At 40.6% G+C, this 21,976-nt stretch overlaps 1 protein-coding gene across 1 annotated transcript in view; it reads right to left on the reverse strand.

The window, feature by feature from the left end:
* The window catches only part of LOC132379252 (dual oxidase 2-like), a 134,090-nt gene extending 113,092 nt beyond the window's left edge, over window positions 1-20,998 (reverse strand). The window contains exons 1-2 of the mRNA XM_059946955.1: window positions 20,985-20,998; window positions 17,354-17,430 (exon numbers count right to left, since the gene is read on the reverse strand). Of these exons, the coding sequence (XP_059802938.1) occupies window positions 17,354-17,430; window positions 20,985-20,998 (91 nt within the window). The remainder of the gene's footprint in view (window positions 1-17,353; window positions 17,431-20,984) is intronic.
* Between the last annotated feature and the right edge of the window lie 978 nt (window positions 20,999-21,976).

The following is a 21,976-nucleotide window of genomic DNA, read 5'->3' on the forward strand; positions in this document are numbered from 1 at the left end:
CCTTCTTTGTGATGACACTTATGTGCTGGTCCCAGGATAGATCCTCTGAAATGTTAACACAAGGAATTCTAAGTTATTGACCCTCTCCACCTGCAGTCCCCTAATGAGAACCTCCAGCTTCTTCTTCCTGTAGGGAATAACCAGCTCTTTTGGTTTTGGCTTTGGTCAATAATGATCCACAGGATGTTCATGACAAGGGAGCTGGATGATGATAATGCCATTGAATGACAAGTGTAGATAGTTACTCTCCTTTGTTAAATGTGTACATTTCCTGGCACTTTCATGGCATGGATGTTATGTATTGCATAACAGCTCATTCCTAAAGGTTATCTGGATCTTACTGCTTACGGGCAAGAGCTGTGGTATCTGCCATGAAGTTGCAAACTATACTAAACGTTGTGCAATTATCAGCAAACATCCTCGTTTCTGTGGTTATGATGGAAACACCATCAATAAAGCAATTGAAACTGGTTGGGTGCAGACACAGCTCTGCCGAACTCCTGCAGTGACGTTCTGGATAGGGATGATCAGAAGTCAATGGAATCCAATAGTGGTGGAGCATTTTACCAGTATATTCTTGAAGGTATCCGGACTAGTTGTATCATCGTCTGGTACAGGAATTCAAATGGACAGGAATGTAAGAAACTGCATAGAGCAGTGTACCCAGCCCAATACATCATGGGCACACCCCTCCACACCACTGGTAATATCTACACGAGGAGCTGTTTCATATAGGCAACATCCATCATCAAAGATCATCACCATCTGGGTCAGACCATCTTCTCATAACTACCATTGGACAGGAGCTCCAGAAGTCTGAAGTCCGAAGTCCCACACCACCAGATAAAAGAACAGCTACTTCCCTTCAACCATTCAGTTTCTGAACCAGGCAGCTCAACCTGAATCACTACCTTAGTGTAGCAACTTGGATCACTTTGAACGAAAATAGAAGACAATTATTTTAATTCTAATTGTCATTTCTTGTGTAAATAGTGTAGAATTTATGTTTAATTTGTTGTTTTACTGCTGTTTATATGATACCACGTGCCTGTGATGCTGCTGAAAGTAAGCTTTTCATTGCACATGTACTTGTGAAGATGACAATAATCTCAGCTTTTTTTCCTAAAGTGATGAAAGTTAGGTTCTAGAAACATTAACCAGTTTAGAATACCAAATCACTGTTATACAATGGGTCTTATAGTCTACTCCAATGTACTTAAATGTTAATTTCAGTATACTTGGAGAGTGAAGAGTGAAAAACAAAACAGGATTAACAATGAAAGAAGCTTGACATCGATATTGGAACCAGCCACTCCAAAAATGATTTGGGATTTGGCATTCAGAGTATTAAGTAGGCAAAAACGGCAGCTAATACCAGAACAGAACGGCAGCTAATCCTGCCTAGTGCAGGATTCCCTCAGTTGTTTTCTAAGTCCCAGTCTGTGTACTATGAAAAACAACAGGCTCTGAGCTTGTTAGCACCTCTGACAAGATTTCAGTGAGGAGGTCCATAGGGAGAGTTGGAACTAGAATTGGCAGTGGAGAGTTGCAAGATTAAGATTAGTTTTCTTTGGCACATGCACATCGAAACATATAGTGAAATATGTGTGTCAATAACCAACACAGTTTGCGTTGTGCTGTGGGAACCCGGCAAGTTTCATCATGCTTCTGGTGCCAACATAGCAGTCCCACAACTCACTAATGCTAACCCATATATCTTTGGAATGTGGGAGGAAATTGGAGCACCCGGAGGAAACACATGCAATCACAGGGAGAACGTCCAAACAGACAACGTGGGAATTGAACCCTGATCTTACAGCTGGTGTAGTAAAGTGCAAAAATCCCATACAAGGGGAAAGGTGTACCATGCGCTAAAGTTCAGAAATATAATTGACTGAAGAGTTAGTTGGGAGTGAGGAGGGGATGCTGAATAACTGGGAAGAGGCTGAAAGTTCTTTTGAACTGGGTTCTGTTGGGAACAGTTGGAAGCAAACACCAAAAAAAAATTTAAAGCAGTCAATTACATTCCTGAACTTTAACACATGGTACACCTTTCCTCATTGCACAGTAGTGTAGCACTTTACTATACCGGGATATATCTGCGAGAGACGTTAATGTCTCAAAATCACTTATTACCAGAAAAGACTGATCTACTTTAAATCACATCACAGCAGATCTCAGTTGTCTGGTTAATACTAGCTTTCTCAGTTACCTTTTCTGTTCCCAGGCTTTGTCTATACCAGGGGTCGGCAACCTTTACCACTGAAAGAACCATTTGGACCTGTTTCCGACAGAAAAGAAAACACTGGGAGCCACAAAACCCGTTTGACATTTAAAATGAAATAACACTGCATACAACATTTTTTTTGCGTTTATGCTATGTATAAACAAACTATAATGTGTTGCATTTATGAAATCGATGAACTCCTGCAGAGAAAACAAAATTACATTTCTGCATGCAACAAAAACATTTTGAACTCCGAAAAAAAGACTTTGGGTTGAAGGTTACTTTTAAGTAAAATTCTCAATCTATTTGAGTCCTTCTTGTATTTATGAAAAATGCCGAACTTAAATTGTCCGCCAGCAGCAAACCAAAAATAGCATCAGCCAGCTGTCAACCTGAAAATAAAAGTACTATTTCACTGAAAAATGAAAAAAAAAACTTGAATATACGTAAAATAATAGGCAATTAAAATACTTATCATTCTTGGTTAATGGGATTTCTGCTCCTGGACCTCAGCACACAGCGTCTGCACATCAGGGCTGTATGACGTCACCTTCATCTTTACACAGGATCGCAAGCTGTCATCTGTGAGGCGTGCGCGATGTTTGTTTTTAATAAAGTTCATGTTGGAGAACACCTGCTCACATACATATGTGGATCCAAAGATCGACAGGACTCCAAGTGCATACTTTTTAATGTTTACATAAATGTCGGGGATAGCATTCTATGTTTCGAACACAAGTTTGTCCAGTTTGGGCAGGTTTTCAATATCACTCCATTTGTGATTCTGAGCAAGAACGGCCTTCTGACGGGTAACATCTTCAAGGTCTAAACTTGGACACCCATATGTCTTTGTCGGCTATGTCAGCCAGTTCCATCTCAAGATCAGGTTGACTCACACCTGCCAATGCAGTCGTATTCAGTAGGGATGGATCGATGCTTAGGGGAGTGACCGGGAAGGATAATGTGTTTTTTTCTTCTCTGAACTCACAGAAGCATTTCCCAAGCGATGTTTGCATTGCGATGATTGCAGAATGTAAATACTCCGAATTTATCATGTCGTGAGCTTGTTTGAACTCTCTCAAATTGGGGAAGTGAGACAATGTGCCTTTCTGTAAATCTCTGGCAAGCACTGTCAACTTGCGCTCGAATGCCAAAACATCCTCCAACATGTGTAGGGCTGTGCGTCCTTTCCCCTGAAGAGCTGTGTTCAGTGTGTTCAGGTGCGCTGTCATGTCTACCATGAAGTGTAGCTTTTCCAGCCACTCTGGCTGTTCCAGCTCAGGAAAGGTGAGCCCTTTACTGCCCAGGAAAGTTTTCACTTCTTCCAGACACGCGACAAAGCGTTTCAGCACCTCCCCTCTTGACAGCCACCGGACATTGTTGTGCAGCAGGAGATCAGAATATGTGCTTTCCAGCTCGTCCAGTAACATTTTGAATTGACGGTGATTTAAACTTTTTGCCATTATTTTATTGACAATCTGAATGACAATTAGCATTACCTGTGCATTCTGGAGGAAATGTTTGAGTGCACAAAGCCTCTTGGTGCAAGATGCAGTGAAAAGTCAGCAGCTTTCTGCCCAGCGACTTCTGCAGTAAAGCCACAAATCCCTTGTACGCTCCTGTCATACTTGATGCCCCATCAGTAGCTACTGACACCAGGTGGGTGGTCTTTATTACTTTGGCTCTTAAACAATTCAAGACAGCTTCATAGATGTCCTCCCCCTGTGTTTGGCCTTTTAGAGGTATCAACTCAATCATTTCTTCCTGTGGCCAGGCAGAGTTTACATACCGGCAGAACAGTGCTATTTGTTCAATATCACCTTTGTCTTTAGACTCATCACAGGCAATCAAGTAGGCCACAGCTGAATTGATGTCTTTAATTTGCTGTCTTGTGATGTCTTCTGCCATTTTTATGGTTCTGTCTTTGACAGTCTTTGCAGAGAGGGGCATATTCCTGTTTTTCTGCACAATTTCACTCTTGTTTTTAAAGTCCGTGAATAGATGTTCTGAAATCTTAATGAAAGATTCTTTTATATATTCACCATCTGTAAACTGCTTCACGTGCCTGACTATTTACTGAGCGGCAACAAATCTAGCATATGTAGTTGATTTTCCAGACTTCATCCACTTCTTGAAATGATTTTTGCTCAGCTCAACCTTCCGCATCAGTTCCGAAATGGCTTTTTTTCTTTCATCTCCATCTGGATATCTTTGAGCAAAGGCTGTGTGTTTATTCTGGAAATGTCTTGTGACTTTTGACTTTTTGTTGTTTGCTAGTTTGCTAAGCATACCAGTAAACCAGTCTCGTCAGCACTGAAAGCAAATGAATCTGCCCACTTATCATTAAAAGTTCTGTTTTCTTCAGTCACTTTTCCTTTTTTAGAATTCTCCATAGTTCGCCTACCTTGGATCGAAAAATTAAAGAAATCGCGCACTGGCGGGTGTCAGGCATTGGTAGTGGTGACGTATAATAGCGACAAAAAACACGTTTTATTTAGATTGTACAAGATCACCATAATCTTCAAATTTAGAATTACATTTCAAAAACTAACAAACTAACATAAAATACATTTTAATTAAATACTCATCATTTATTTTCCAAAGCCACAGGGAGCCGCATCACAGAGATGAAAGAGCCGCGGGTTGCTGACCCCTGGTCTATACAATGAATTTAACATGATTGTTTGTAATGCAAGCAATGCAAACTATTTGTCATCAGTGTGTACTAGTGGCTTCAGTAGGCACTTAGCAATCTTGCCTTATTCATTTACTTAACACATGTGTGCCATAGCAATGAGTTTCTAATTTGGCATTAAGTATTTTGTCAAAATCTAAGAACCAAATGTCACTGATAATCCTATACATCATCCTCATGAGTTAGCACCCAACTGACAAGAAGCTCAACACAGTTTTGGATAAAGTTGTGCACTCAACTGGCACACTTTCACCATCCTAAGTCTGGGATTCATACATTACTGATGCAGTGTGGCAACCATGTGAGTGTTTCAAAGTCAAAGTAAATTTATTATCAAAATATGTATACCACCGTACACTACCTTGAGATTCATTTTCTTACAGGCATTTGCAAAAAACTAAAGAAATAAAACTATACATAAACAAAGACTGAGAAGCAAAAATGTGTAAAAGTCAAATTGTTCAAATAGACTCCTTGGACGTGACTCCATAGGTTGAGGAATCAGTTCAGAGTTGAGGAGAGTGAAGTTATCCACTCTGTTTCAGGAGCCTGATGGTTGTAGAGTAATAACTGTCCCTGAATCTGGTGCTGTGCAATCCAAATCTCCTGTAACACTGCCCTGTGATGTTTTGTAACTCCAAAACAAAAAACTACTTGAATAAAAAACACGGAGAATTGGAGATATGTGTTTTAGTTTCACTTTTAATCTAGTGAGACATGCACTTATAATGTGGTGACGTGATGACATATGCCATTCATGTACTTTTACATGTAACCAATAATGAATTATTCAAAGAAAGCTTATTCAAACAATGTGTTTACATTATTCAAATACTGAAATATTAAATACACAACACTCCAAATCAACGTAGAATGAATCTCAAATTTATATATACAGTACACTATAAAATATATCTACTATATAGACATTCACAGCATTGTAGATTTTAAATTGCCCAATGCAGGCCTAAAGATTTAATGGCTGAGGCAAATTTCTTACTCTTGTGGGATAACGTTCTTCCTGGCAAGAGGGGTCACTATCTTGGCAGGTCAGATTTATGGCTGTGCAACAATCTCAGGTTCTAGAGCTTGCTCCATGGCGATTGACTCCGGGACTGCAGGAAGTGACTACAGCTCTGAATACCTTTCTTCTGGACATGCCGGCATCTTGAACTGTGCATGGCAAGCTGCTCAATCTGCTCATCTATCCCAGGCCAGCAGACAAAGCTTTGAGTCAATGCTTTCCTTTTGAATATGCCTCGATGACTGACATGCACAGTACTGTACAAAAGTCTTAGACACATATATATAGCTCAGGTATCTAAAACTTTTGCACAGTAAAAGTAACAGTAACTTTTGTAGTAATATTATGTATTGCACTGTACTGCTGCTGCAAAAAAATTCATATCATATATGAGTGATGATAAACCTGCTTCTGATATGGGTCTCTATTGTGGAATGAGAGTGGAAAGGGAGCAGGAAGAGGGGAATCATGGTTGGAAAAAGGGGAACAAAGAGGAGAGGGAGCAGGAAGCACCAGAGAGACATCCTGTAATGATAATAAACCAATTATTTGGAATCAAATTACCTTGCCTAGTGTCTCAGGGCCAGGTGTGTTTGTACTCGTGCTACCAACACCCCCACCCCTGGCACTTTGTCTCTGCCTCCTGTCCCACACCCCTCCCATGGCATTCAATTCTCACAATTCCCAGCATCCTTAGCTCACACCAGATATACAAACTCACTCTCTGCTCCACGTTGACAAATACAGTACTGTGCAAAAGTCTTGGGCATCCTAGCTATATATATGCTCCTTCAACACAGTAGCTCTCAGCTTGGATGGTACAACACTCAATCCCCACGAGACAAACTCTACCAAGGGCAATTGCATCCCAGAGCTGGTAAAATGGGGGAAATGGAGTCTCTACTGTACCCTCTGGTCAATCTGGGTGGCCATGTAGATCTAAGACAGTGTGGGATTTTTTCTGGCTGTCTGCTGAATCATCTCTGACGTACTAGAGAGATTTTCGATTTGCATTAGAGAATATGTCAAGATGTGTAAATTTTTCAGGTATTTCCTTTTCTAAGGGTAAACTGGATAATCCATTAGCATTTCCATGATTGGTCATTCTCTTGAATTTGATCTTATAATTGTGTCCCCCAAGAAACGGAACCCATCTCGGTGTATGTGCTGCTGTTATTAGAACACCCTTCTGTGGGTTGAAAATGAACACTAGTGGTTGATGATCAATAATGAGGGTAAACTCTCTCCCACACAAAATCTAGTTGAAACATTTTATACCCCAACCAGACTGAAGGCTTCTCTGTCAATATATGTGTAATTTATCTTTGCAATAGTAGGGGAACATGATGCAAAGGCTATGGGGTGTTCACTTCTATCACTCATAACATGTGACCCAACTGCACCTGTACCATAAGGTGAGGTATCACAGGGAAAATTCACTGGATGGTGTCGATCATAATGGATGAGTACGGTGCCTGATGTTACCATTTCCTTTGCCTTTTGGAAAACCAACTCATCCCGTTTTGTCCATTGCCATTTCTTCCAGATCTGTAGTGGGTGGGGCACAGTAATGATGTTTGCTGAGAAGCTGTTATAATTATTGACAAATCCAAAACAGGTCTCCAACTGTGACACATCCTTTGGCCCTGGGGCATCTATCACTCTTGAATTTTGCCTGCCCATTTGTGTAATTCTGATGTATCAATGATGTGAGCATAGTAAGTGAAGCTTGGTTTAAAGAATTCAGCTCATGATCACCCTTGAATACTGCTATGGCATTATCAGTATCCTTCTTAAATTACTTTCAGTTGATTCGATTGCAGGGGATTTGGCATGCAAATGTTGGAAGGATCTCCAATCGTGTTGTTGCCTCAGCCGATCATGCCCCACAATGCTAGCCCTCCTGTTTTTACCAAATACTAACCCAACGTGGCTTGTTGGTTCTTGCATTTCACTGGTACGATTCTCATTCCCACAAGAGTTATCTTTTCTCCAGTATAAATTCTTAGTTGGATATCTGCAGGCTTCAGTTTAATATCTCTGAAATGCTGTTCAAATTCATTTTGTGGAATGACTGAAATAGCTGAGTCGGTGTCCAACTCCATTTTAATCAATTTGCCATTCACTTCTGGTGTAAGTCATATTGCTTGTCTATTGTTAGTTTTCACATTGTAAATCTCAAATCTATTCAGTCCTATGTCACTCTCATCATTAAAAGATGTTTTCATCAACAGCATGCAAATTAGTGCTAATTTTGAAACTGCAATTTGACTTTTTAGTTTTTTCTCTTCCTTGTACAGTCCATTTATTTTTATCTGCCCAATAGGCTCTTTGTATGCATTTTCTGCAAGGTTGACCTTTAAATCTGCATAATCTGCATGTGAGCCCCTGCCAGGATAGTAACACAATTTGCCTGGCCAGGCCAGTTTCTGTTTAAATGTTTCAAATTTGTTCATGCACACTTTTATTCCTGACTTCAACTCAATTGCGTCTCTGTCTGCTGTTTCCATTGATAGAGCAGTTTCAACTGCTCTTTTAAAAGCAAGTTGTGCCTCGGTTAGGAGCTACACTTGAATGCCTTCTTGTAAGATTCCACAAACCAAATGATCTCTCAGTGCATCATTAAACTCATCATTGAATTGACAATGCTCAGGCAACTCCTTCAATTCAGCCACATACGCTGAAATGGATTTCCCCTTCCTTTTGGTTCTGGCTGGGAGACCTAAAGCATTCAGCAAGCAACAATTCTTTCAGTTCTAAAGTGTTCCCACATTACTTTCACAATATCAGCAAAGTTAATTTCGGTTGGTTTGGTGGAATCAGTTAAACTTCTAAGCAAATTGTATCCTTTTAAATCCAATGCACTCAGTAAATCTGGCACTTGCTTTTCATTGGCTATTTCATTTGCTTTAAAAACTGCTCAATTCTCTCAGTGTACAATATAGTTATCTCTTGTGCAGTCCAATGTATCTATCATACTGCTTTTTTATTTATGATTATTATCACTTGGTACTCATTGATTATGAACCCATGAATTTGTCCATTTTTCTGCCTTTTTTTTAATATATCCATCTCTGTCCCTTCCCAAAAAAGCATGTGCTGTGCTGTTTTTTTTTTTAGCTTGACAATTTTGCACTGCTCTTTTTTGCTTGAACATCTTGCTATTCTTCAACAGGTAGGTTGTCATCTCAGGTTGTTTAAAACTTAATCGTTGCCACAGCTATAGTTTGTAACTCCAAAACATAAAACTAATTGAATAAAAAACACAAAGCCAAGAGTTGTGTTTACTTTTGTTTTGAATTTGGCGAGACACACACTTACGATGTGGTGGTCTGATGATGTATGCCATTCACATACTTTTACATGAATTATTGAAACAGCAAAGAATGCTTAATCAAACAATATATTTATAATATTACTCAATTCCTTAAGTATTAAATATACAACATGCCCAAAGGTAAAAGCTAGAAGACAGCATGGCCCGAAATGTGGGGATCCTTGAAGATGGTTGCTGCTTTTTGTGGCAATGCTCCTTGCAGATGTGCTCCATTGGTGGGGAGGGCTTTTCCTGTGATAGAATGAGCTGTATCCACCACAATCTTTACACTTTTCCGTTCCTGGGCATTGGTGTCTCCATACCAGGGCATGGTGCAACCAGTTAGGGTTCTCCCTACTGTGCATCTAAAATAGTTTGTCAAAGTTTTGGATGACATGCCAAATTTATGCAAACTTCCAAGAAAGTAGAGATGCTGTCATACCTTCTTTGTGATGGCACTCATGTGCTGGTCCCAGGACAGATTTTTTGATGTGATAGCTCTAAGGAATTTAAATGTATTTATGAAATTTATGAAATTTATGAAATGAAGGAATTCCAACAGGAAGTACTGATCACTTCCTCACCAAAGCCTACACTGTTTTGTAAAAAATTTCTGTTTCTAAAAAATATTTACTTATTTCATGCAACGTGTTGTTAGCAAGGCCAGCATTTATTACCTCTCCCTAAGGTAGTGGTGGTGAACTGTCTTCCTGATCGACTGTGGTTTGTGTGTTGAAGGTGATCCAATAATGTCCTTGCATAGGGAGATCCAGGAGTTAGACTAGCAATGATAAGGAAAGGTGATCTGCTTGGAAGGTCAATGTTGAGTTTATTGTCATGTCCAGATGTACATGTATGCAGATTCAACGAAAAGCTTTCTTGCAGCAACATTGCACGTGCATTATATCACATCAGGAGCTTTCACAAGAAAAACACAAATTAAACAAATTTTACACAACTTTTCTTAGAAAGATCACAATTGGAACAAAATTAGTCCATTTTAATGTAAAGTGATCAAAGTGGCTAAACTATAGTGATTAGGATTCTGCTAGTTGTTTCTGAATGGTTGAAGGGAAGTAGCTATGCTTGAATCTAGTGATGTGGAACTTCAGGGTTCTGTACCTCCTACCTGATGGCAGCTATGAGAGGGTGGCACAGCCTGGATGATAGGGGTCTTTGATGATGGATGTTGCCTTCTTGAGGCAGTGCTTCCAGTAGTTACTACTGATGGTGGAGAGGCTTGTATTCATCATGTATGGGTGTGTGTTAGAGGGGAATCTGTAGGTGAGAGTGCTCCATACGCCCACTACCCTTTTCCTTCTTTGTAGAAAATAAACAGAATAGGTTTCCAGTGGATGAAGCTGAATAATCAGAGTGCATGCATTTCAGGTAAAGGAGTCAGAAGATATAAGGAAGAAAGCATATGCAACATGTGGCTAGAAATTTGAATGTAACTAGATTTGAATAGTTGATATTGAACATAGAATAGTACAGCACAGTACAGGCCCTTTGGCCCACAATGTTGCGTCGACCTTTAAACCCTGCCTTCCGTATATCCCTCGAACTTAAATTCCTCCATATACCTGTCTAGTAGTCTCTTAAATTTCACTAGTATGTCTGCCTCCACCACAGACTCAAGCAGTGCATTCCACCCACCAATCACTCTCTGAGAAAAAAACCTTCCTCTAATATCCCCCTTGGAGCAATATTTATAGGGATATGGGGTAATTGAAAAGGGCTTGTCAGAGATCTGATGTTCTGAATGACCAATACAATATTCAGTATCTGTGTTTTGTCATGTAGTTTATGCATATTAGTTGTTAGATCTAATTGTTGATTTTGGCTGAGCCCCTATAATCAAGGAAACTGTCACGTGGTTCCTGTTGTTGGTACAGTCAATCTTCACTAATCTGACTACCTGTAACATGTATCTACCTGTTCCTTCAATAATCCAGCACTGACTTCAAATTTTCCGTGCAACCGTAATTACAAATTTCCTGGGCCACCGGTACCAATTGGTTGTGCTAGATCTGTTCACATGTTGGCGTGCTCTTGTAAACACAATTCCTGCCTGTTTTCCTGCACTTATTAATATCATTTGCGTTAGGCATGGCCACCTGGCACCTGCCCGTCTCACCCACTAGCGGCGGGGGAGCTGGCACGCGCTGGGTCAGTCCGACATCTCACCCACCTGCTGGCAGTCGCATACTGCCCTTCAGTGTCGCCCACCGGTGCTCCGTTCTCTTCTGCCTACGACCTCAGATCAGATGTGGCGACCCACTGAATTTAAGCATATTACTAAGTGGAGGAAAAGAAACTAACAAGGCTTCCCTCAGTAACTGCGAGTGAAGAGGGAAGAGGCCAGCGCTGAATCCCTGGTCATGTGAAATGTGGCGTATAGAAGACCTTCTTTCTCCGACTTCTGCTTCTGCTCACCCAGATGTGCTGCCACCAACATCAACAGTTTTTGAAGAAACTGCTGTGCCAGTTTCAGCGCCAGTTTCTGATGCTTCACTCATTTTTCAAGATGAAGATGTTGATGATCCTGACAACCCCACACTTGCAGACACGTAACTTTGCCTGAAGGTATATTAAACATCTTACTTTAGAAGCAGAAGTGCTCAACTGTTCTGTATAAGTTAATTCCTGTACATTTACCTGTACCCTTTATTTTATCTGTACCCGTACAGTATATTACTTTATTAAAATTTCACTTCCCACTCATTTAATATTTCTGTTTCATTATTATCTAACTTGTACTGATTTATATGATATTTTAAAGGTATGACGAGGTGGTTAGCTATTGCTTAATGAGATCCTGCTGTAATTCAGCATTTTAACTAATCCGGCACTCCACGGTTCCCAATGGTACCAGATTAGTGAAGGTCGACCTGTATCATGCTTTATCTTATTTGAAAGCCAACTATCACAACAAATGCACATGACCTTAGTGTTATAGAGTAATCTAGCACCAAGACAGACCCTTTGGCCCAATTGTTCCATGCCAGCCATGGTGCCCATAGAAACTAGTCCTATTTCCCTATGTTTGGCTCTTAACCTTCTAAACCTTTCCTTTCCATGTACCTGCCCAATTGTCTTTTCAAAATTGTTGTATTAACTGCCTCAAATAGTCTCTATGTAAAAAGTTGCCTTCCAATTTTTCCCCTCTTCCCTTAAACCTATGCCCTCTAGTTCTTCATCAACCAACCCTGGGGAAAATACTGAGTGCATTCACTCTCATGATTGTGTGCACCTTAGTAAGATCACCCCCTCAAAATCAGAATCAGGTTTAATATTACCGGCATATGTTGTGAAATTTGTTGTCTTTGTGGCTGCAAGGTCTCCTACACTCCAAAGAAAAATGACCTAGCTTGTCCAACCCCTCCCTATGACTCAGTCTTTCAAATCCAGGAAACATTCTTGTGAATCCTTTCAGCCCTCTTTCCAGTTTAATAATATTTTCTTTCCTATAGCAGTGTGACCAAAAGTGAACATAATATTCTAAGTCTGGCCTTACTAGCTTCCTGTAACCACTCTGTGACCACCTATGTAGTGCTCTGAGTCTAACTGAATATTAACATTAACATTAGACTAAAGTGCTTTTCTTTATCTCCTGCAATTCATTTCAAACTTCGGTGTTGGATCATCCACACCTTCAGCTAAGGAGTAAAACATACATTGTTGTACAATTATAAATGCACTCACTAAACCTCCATGAAACAACCATGCCCTTCTCTGAGCCAAACATTCGTCACCTTTCTCTGCTTTTTCACTCAATACTTGCTCTCGTGATCAGCGGCTCTGAGGAAGTGTAAACCGAGTCTTAATGTCAGAGTTGAAACCAAAGAGGATCAGCCATTCACAGTCCATGACCTTTATCTGAGATGACAGCCTTTGCTTTAGTTTTCTTTCACGCCTTCTCTTACCCATCCTCACATCAAATGAGGCTCCCGATGTTACTTGGAACCTCTGATGTCATCTTCAATCTGCCGCCTCCACTCCTCATTGTAAACTGGTTCAATTGTCTCTCCAACTCTTCTGCTGGACTTGGCCATGACCTTGACACTCCCACTCTGTCCACAACCAGCAGATCTATCCTAACATATGTTATCCAAAGCATAATCTATCCTTTACTATGTCTATACATTATGAGAGGTATAGATTATAGGTATAGGTATATATTATGTCTATGTCTATCTATTTCATATTCCCAACAGTTCATGATTTTATTATTTGCATGATTAGGGACACAATATACAGTGGCTATATTACTGAATGAGTTTCAAGAGGTCTGGACTATTGATTGAATCGCACAACATCAGCTAAGGAAGTTAATTTATTTTGTAAGTGTGAGGAAGGAAATTAAATTGACAAATTGGTTTAATATTGTCATGCTGATTTCTGAATGGTCAATGAACACTACCTCACTCTTCCTCTTTTCAAGTATTTTTTATTTACCACTTGTAGTAACTTTTTAATGTCTTCCACTGTACAGGTGCCACAAAACAACTACTTTTATCATATATGTCAGTGTTAATAAACCTGATTCTGGTTCTGACAAAGAGTCAAGGAGCACCACAGTACAGAAACAGGACCTTTGGCCCATCTAGTCCATGTTGACCAGGTCTTCTGCCTAGTCCCATCAACTTGCACCAAGACCAAGTCCTCTATATGCCTCCCGTCTATTTACCTGTTCAAACGTATCTTGGTTTATCATTATCACATGTGCTGAGAAACAGTGAAAAATTTTGCTTTGCATGCTATCATTTCGTCACATCAGCATATTGAGGGAGTACAAGGAAAAAGCAATAGCAGAATGCAAAATATAGTGTTAAAGTTAAAAACCCTGATGGACAATCTATATGGGAGGTGTAGAGGAACATTATGAGGCAGAACATGCTGGTAGATTATATGCAAAACCACAAACAATTGTGGTGATGTGGAGGAAACCATTAAACTGAAATTAGTGATGTATGCATTAAGATACAACTGTAATTAAAGGTGACTTCAATCTACATACCAATTGGACAAAATAAATTTGTACTAATACTGTATAAGTAGAATTTCTGACATGGGCTTGTGATAGTTTTAGTTCAATATGTTGAGGAACCAACTGTAGAGCCAGACTGGGATTGTTTAACAGGAAAGGATTAATGAACACTCTCATTGTGCCCATTACTAGGGGCATAGAGTATAAGAGTCAAGAAGTTACAACACATTTATAAATAAAGCTTTGGTCAGGTTGCACTTGAAGCATTGTGTACAGTTCTGGTTGATCTGTTGCAGAAAGGATGTGGGAACTTTGAAGTGGGTTCAGAAGAGATTTACCAGAATGCTGCCTGGACTATAAGGTATAAGGTGAAGTTAGACAAACTTGGATTGCTTTTTCTGGAGCTTCAGAGGGTGAGAGGAGATGTGATGCAAGTTTATAAAATAATGAAGAAGCATGGATAGAGTTGGCAGTCAGAAACTTTTACCCACGATAGAAGTGTCACTACTAGAGAGCACAGCTTTAAGGTGAGAGGAAGAAATGTTAAAAGGGATGCATAGGAATGTAGAACATAACAGGCCCTTCAGTTCACAATATTGTGCTGACTCTTTAACCTACTCTAAGATCAAACTAACTTCCCTCTCCCACATAGCCCTCTATTTTTCTACCATCATATGCCTCTCTAGGAGTTTCATAAATGCCCCTAATGTATCTGCCTCTACCACCACTCCTAGCAGGGCATTCTATGCACTCACCATTTTCTGTGTAAAACTTACTTCTGACATGCCCCCCCCCCTGTACTTTCCTGAAATCACCCTAGAATTATGCCCGAATGTATAGTCTCTGGCTATCCATTCGATCTATACCTCTCATGATCTTGTATACCTCTATCAAGTCATCTCTCATTCTCTTTTGCTCCAAAGAGAAAAGCCTCAGCTTGTTCAACCTATCTTCATAAGACGTGTCCTCTAGATCAGGCAGCTCCGTGGCAAGGGTCAGTCATTTTTACACGGAGAGTGGTGGGTGCCCGAGACACACTGCCAGGAGTGTTATTCAGACAGACACGTGAATAGGTAGGGAGTGGAGGGATATGAATCAAAAAAAGGCAGAAGAGGTTAGTTAAATTCAGCATTGTGTTTGGAGCAGACATTGTGGGTCAAAGAGCATGTTGCTGTTCTGTACTATGTTCCACGAAACTAAAGTGTAAAGCACAAGTTAGCAATAATAGATTAGGAAATGTTACTTAAAGGGTTGATGGTGGACAGACAAAACAAACGTCTGAAAGAGTAAATGTATCAATTACAATATACATTTCTGAAAGGTGCAAAAATGAAGCAGGAAAGGTAGCTCAACCACGGTTTTTAAAAGAAATTAATGACACTATTAGATTCAAAAGGGAAAAAAAAGTCAAAAGTAGTAACAAACTTGACAATTGGGAGTAGTTCAGAATTTAGCAATGGAGGACAAAGATTGATTGGGAAAGGGAAAATAGAGTATGAGTAATCTTGTACAGAGGTTCAGAACTGACTATAAAAGATTCGATATTTCTGCAAAGAGAGTCAAGGATATTTATAATAGGGAACAAAGAAAAAGCAGTCCAATTACATTCATTCTTTGATTCTCTCTTCACAAAGGAGGAAATAACTAACTTCCCAGAAATGTTGGGCAACAGAAGGTCTATTGAAACAGAGAGAATAAATAAATATGTATTAGCGGGGAAATTGAAGGGATCAGAGACATAGCCTGCTAGCCTGCATCCTAGAGTACTCAAGGAAGTAAACCTAGAAACAGTGGCTACCTTGGTGATCACTTTGCAACATTCTTTGATCTGTGGAGTTCTAATGGTTTGGAGTTTAGCTCGTGTAAGAATATTAAGAAGGGAGGTGACGAGTCAATAGACTGGTGTACCTGATATCCATGATGAGGAAGTCTTATCATCCATTATAAAAAATGCAGAAGTAGAACACAAAGAAGACAGTGGTCAGAAAAAGTCAGTGTGGTATCATCAAAGGGATATCACATTTGATAATTCTACCAACATTTTTTTGAGGATTATAACATACTGAATGAGAACCAGTGGTATGCTGCACTTACCTTTTCAGAAAGCTTTGAATAATATCCCAGTTTAGGGAATTGTATGCAAAATTAAAGCACATAGGACTGAGGAGGAGGTGCTTACAGTGCATGGATAGAGAGGTAGTTGATTGACAATAAACAACCCTAAAACCAAAAGATTATAACACACAAGAGCAGAGATAGGCCGTTTTATCTTCAGGTCTGCTCTCATGGGTGATTTATTATTCCTCTCAGCCCCAATCTCCTACATTCTCCCCATAACCTTTGACACCCTCCCTAATCAAGAACCTCTCAACCTTGGCTGCAAATATACCCAATGACTTGGCTTCCACAGACATCTGTGGCAATTATATCCATGGATTTACCACCTTCTGGTTAATGAAATTCTGCCTCATCTGTTTTAAAGGAACAACCTTATATTCTTAGGCTGTGCCCTCTGATCCTAAACATCCCCACAATAGGAAACATTCTTTCCATGTTCACTCGATCTCAACCTTTCAAATATTCAATAGGTTTTAATGAGTCCCCACTCATTCATCTAAACTCCAGTGAGTACAGGCCCAGAGCCATCAAATGCTACCCATATATTAATCCTTTCATTCCTGGGAACATTCTTGTGAACTGCTTCTGAAACATCCCTAAAAGCAGCACATTCTTTCTTAGATAAGGGGCACGAAACTGTTCACAATACTCCAAGTAAAGCCTCACCAGCACCTTAAAAAGCCTCAGTATTATATCCTCATTTTTATATTCTAGTCTTCTCAAAATGAATGCTAACATTCCTTACCACCAACTCAACCTGCAAGTTAACCTTTAGGAAATCCTGCATGAGGACTCCCAAACATAGATGCAATTTTGATTTATGAATTTGGTCACTGTATAGAAAATAATCCACTCAACTTCATTCTTTCTACCAACGTGCATGACCATACACTTCCCTACATAATATTCCACCTGCCACTTCACTGTCCATTCTCCTAATGTGTCTAATTCCTTCTGCTGACTCCCTGCTTCCTCAACGCTACCTGTCCCCCTCACATCTATCGTGGAATAATCTCCAAACTTGGCTACAAAATCATCAATTCCATCATCCAAATAATTGCTATTAACAATAAACATTAATGATTTAATATGCTTTTGTCAAATAAATGAGATGAGACTGGATGGCAAGGTGAGTCTGGAAGATGACGTCGAGAAGCTCCAGGTTGGGTTAGATAGGACAGACTAAGAGAGTGGGCAGATACACAAGGCAGGACAGAATAATGTGGATAAATGTGAGGTCATTCACTTTGGTGGCAACAACAATGAATTGAAGGGGGAGGTGCAGCGAGACTTGGGTGTCCTTGTCCGCCAACTGCTGTAGTTAAATAAACAGTGCAGAAGATTGTTCTCTGGCCTTTATAGCAAGAGAAATTGGGCAAGGATGTCTTTCTGGAAGTGTGCATGGCCTTAGTGAGACCACATTTTGAGTATTCTGTACAGTGTTGATCTTTTTATCAGAGGAAGGATGTTCTTGCTCTACAGAAAGTTCAGTAAAGTTCAGCCAGCTAATCCTGGCAATTATGGTATTGATATACAAAAAAATAGAACAGTACAGCACAGTACAGGCCCTTTGGCTCACAATATTGTGACGACCATTTAACCTTCTCGAACATCAATCTCAACTTTCCTTACTACATAGCTCTCCATCCTTGTGCCTATCTAAGAGTTTCTTAAATGTCCAATAAGCATCTATCACCACCACCACTCTGACAGGGTGCACAACACATCCAGCACTTTCTGTGAGAAAAAAGAACAGAGACTGAATATGAATAGAGATTGGGTCGATAAGACTTGCATTTACTAGAGTTTAGAAGAATAAAGGGGGATCTCATGGACAGCTGCAAAATGCTTATGGGAATGGACAGATTTGATACTGGAAGGATGTCCCAGGTGACCTTCAAGCTGAGAACCAGGAGTCTCAAAATGATAAAGGAAAAGCTATTTAAGATATAAAAGTTCTGTTGCAGATATACAAAATATTGGTGGAGCCACATTTATAATACTGTGTTCAATTTTGGTCCCCCTTCTATAGGGAACATGACATTAGTGAGAAGTGTACAGGAAATAATCATGAGGACTTCTGGCATTGATTACGGAGAGATTACGGAGGAGTAGACCAGAACTTTATTCATTGGATTGTGGAAAACGAGTGGTGATCTTAAACAGGTTCACAAAATCATAAAGGCATAGACAGGGTGAAAGCACACTCTTTGTCCTAAGGTAGAGTATGAAAAAGGCATAGGTTTTAACTGAGAGGGGTAAGATTTAAAGGGAAGCTATGGGAAAACATTTTCACTCATAGAGTGGACAGTGAGCTATCAGGGGAAGTGGTTGAGTTGAATACAACAACAACATTTAAACACTTGGACAGGTGTATGGATGAAAAGGTTTGGAAGAACATGGGCCAAATGCAGGCAAATGGGATTAGCTTAGCTGGAAATCTTAAATGGGTTGAAGATGACAAAGTATACAGGAAGATGTGCATCGGTTGCCGCGGATCAGGAATCCAAAAAAAACCCAGAAGTTCTCTAAGATGGAACAGATACATCTGGTATTATTTAGCGTCAGTTAGTCAAACGTTTGTCTTAATATATAGTATATATTTTATCTTTCTATGCATATAAAACACTTAAGAACCATATAAATTCCGATAATTAAACCACTGTGTTGCTTAGTAATAATTGTAGCTTTCGTCGCACTGAGACAGGTTAAAGAAGCTCTGGTGCTCCGCTGGGTCCTAAAGTCCACAGCACTGAGACAGGTTAAATAAGCTCCGGAGCTCTGCCAGTTCCTAAAGTCCACCGACTTGAGCATCTGTGGGTGGTTCTGAAACCAATTCTCTGTGGATAAGGAAGGCCGACTGTATAAGTGAATGCTATAAACTATTCTCTGAAATGGCCTAGTGAACAACTAGGTACAGAAAGATAGGGAAGGGGCAATAACTGCCAAATTCGTCTGTGATACCAACATTCCATTAATGAGTGTAAACAATGAGTTTGTAAAACATAACTCAGTGACCACTTTATCGGATTTCAGAGGTAACTCATAAAGTGGCCACTAAGTGTTTTTCTGTATGTTCATGGTCTCCTGCTGCTGTAGCCCAACCACTTCATGGTTTGACGTGTTGTGCATTCAAAGATGCTCTTCTGCACACTACTGTTGCAATGTGTGGCTATTAGAATTACCATTGCCTTCCCGTCAGCTTGACCAATGTCGTCTGAGCCCCCATCTTTATCCAGCTGATTTTGCCCACAGAATTCACACTCACTGGATTTTTTGTTGGTTTTGTTTCTCACACCATTCTCTAGAGACTGTTGTGCGTGAAAATCCCGGGAGATCAGCTGTTACTGAGATAGTCACACCACCCCATCTGGCACCAACAATCATTCCTCAGTCAGTCACTTAGATCATATTTCTTTCCTGTTCTGATATTTGGTCTGAATGACATTTGAACCTCTTGACCATGCCTGCATGCTTTTATGCATTGAATTGCTGCCACGATTGGCTGATTAGATAATTGCATTCTTGAGCAGGTGTACAGGTATACTTAATAAGCTGGCCACTGGGTGTATACTGAGTTATGGGATCAACCTTTCCCAGCTCTCAATAATAATCTATCATCAGTGGAAGATGAAACAAATCAAGACCAAAATCAGTAATGGGTACCATGTACTGTATCATTTACTTTTTGTATGAGATTTATACCTACCTCAAATCGCTGATTTGATTAAATATGAGATATGCTATTTTATTCTTCTTTTCATTTTCCCAAACTGTACTGAATATTTAGAAGAAGCTTATTTACTATTTGACTTCAGCAGAGACTGTAATGTTTTGCAATTCTAGGCAAGTGTAATTGCCAAATTACCAAAATCAAAAGGTTCCTTAAAGCTGCCAGAAAGCTTACTGGTGCAGAAATGTATTTGTTTCCAGCTGTTCCCCTAGTTACAGCATTTCTAGGTTCCAAATTCCATCAGTACTGTTCTGAATGCATAGAAACAAATACAAGACTCTCCGTTCCTCAATGCCAACCCCCCTCTCATTCTAATCAGCATGTCTAGAACTCTTCGAAAATGTTCAAGGATTTAAAAATAGAACTTGTCTAAAGGGACAATTAATCCTGTGTATGCAATATTATACTTGTGAGTACACAAGTATACTTGTGAGTACATTTGACGGCTCTTCTTCAGAGGCTTTCAACATCTGCAGCGGTGTGAAGCAGGGCTGTGTGCTTGCTCCCACCCTATTCGGCATCTTCTTCGCAGTCATGCTGAAACATGCGTTTGGAACTTCAACCGATGGAGTTTACCTTCATACCAGATCGGACGGAAGGCTGCTCAGTCTGTCCCGGCTGAGGGCAAAATCCAAGGTCCGTGAAGTACTCATCAGAGACATGCTATTTGCAGACGACGCAGCGTTGGCGACACACTCGGAAGAGCAACTGCAGCGACTTATGGACAACCTCTCAAGAGCCTGCCAGGAATTCAGCCTAATCATTAGTCTGAAGAAGACCAACGTGATGGGCCAAGGCGTTGAACAGCCCCCTGCCCCCCCCCGCCCCCCGTCATCAACATCAACAATTACGAGCTGGAGGTAGTCCACGAATTCACATACCTCGGCTCCACCATCACGGACAGCCTCTCCCTGGACTCCGAGATCAACAGGCGGATAGGACGAGCAGCCACCACATTCGCCAGGCTGACCAAGAGAGTCTGGGAGAACAGAAAGCTAATTACGAACACCAAAATGGCAGTCTACAGGGCATGTGTCCTCAGCACACCGCTCTACGGCAGCGAGACCAGGAGCCTGTACTCCATGCAGGAGCGATGTCTCAACGCCTTCCACCTTCACAGCCTGACACGCATTCTGGGCATCAAATGGACCGACCGAGTCACCAACACCGAAGTCTTTACCCGTGCCCAGTTACCCAGCCTCTTCACCCTTCAACAACGCCGCCTCCGCTGGCTGGGACACATACATCGCATGCCGGATGGGAGGATTCCGAAAGACCTACTGTACGGGGAACTGACCACCGGCAAGAGAGCACGGGGACGTCCTCATCTTCGCTTCAAAGACGTCTGCAAAAGGGACATGAAGTCAATGGAACTGGATGTCAAAAGATGGGAAGATGTCGCGAACGATCGCTCACGCTGGAGACGAGAACTACACAGAGGGCTGGAGCGAGGAGAAGAGAAACTGAGGCTTGCCACCGAGGAAAAGCGCGCTCGCTGAAAAGACAACAACAAGGCAACATTGGAGGAGAGCGTCTTCAAATGCAATCGCTGCAACCGAGACTGTCACTCCTGTGTGGGCCTGTACAGCCACAACAGACGCTGCACCACCATCAGCAGCTGAATCAAAACTCTCCAGGCGCAGATCCATGGTCTCTCGAGACCGACGGATGCCACACACACACACACAATATTTAAGGATCTATAATCAACTTTATTTGCCATATACATTTACATGTCTTAGGAATTTGCTCTGGTGTGTTGGCATGACAGGCGAAAGAAAATTATTCAACAATTATAAACAAAAATGTAAAAATTTAATTACAAGCACAGATATGAAATAAAATATGTATAATATATAAATACCAGAACGTG

The sequence above is a fragment of the Hypanus sabinus genome, chromosome 21 (genome assembly GCF_030144855.1).
Source record: "Hypanus sabinus isolate sHypSab1 chromosome 21, sHypSab1.hap1, whole genome shotgun sequence".
Lineage (NCBI taxonomy): Eukaryota > Metazoa > Chordata > Chondrichthyes > Myliobatiformes > Dasyatidae > Hypanus > Hypanus sabinus.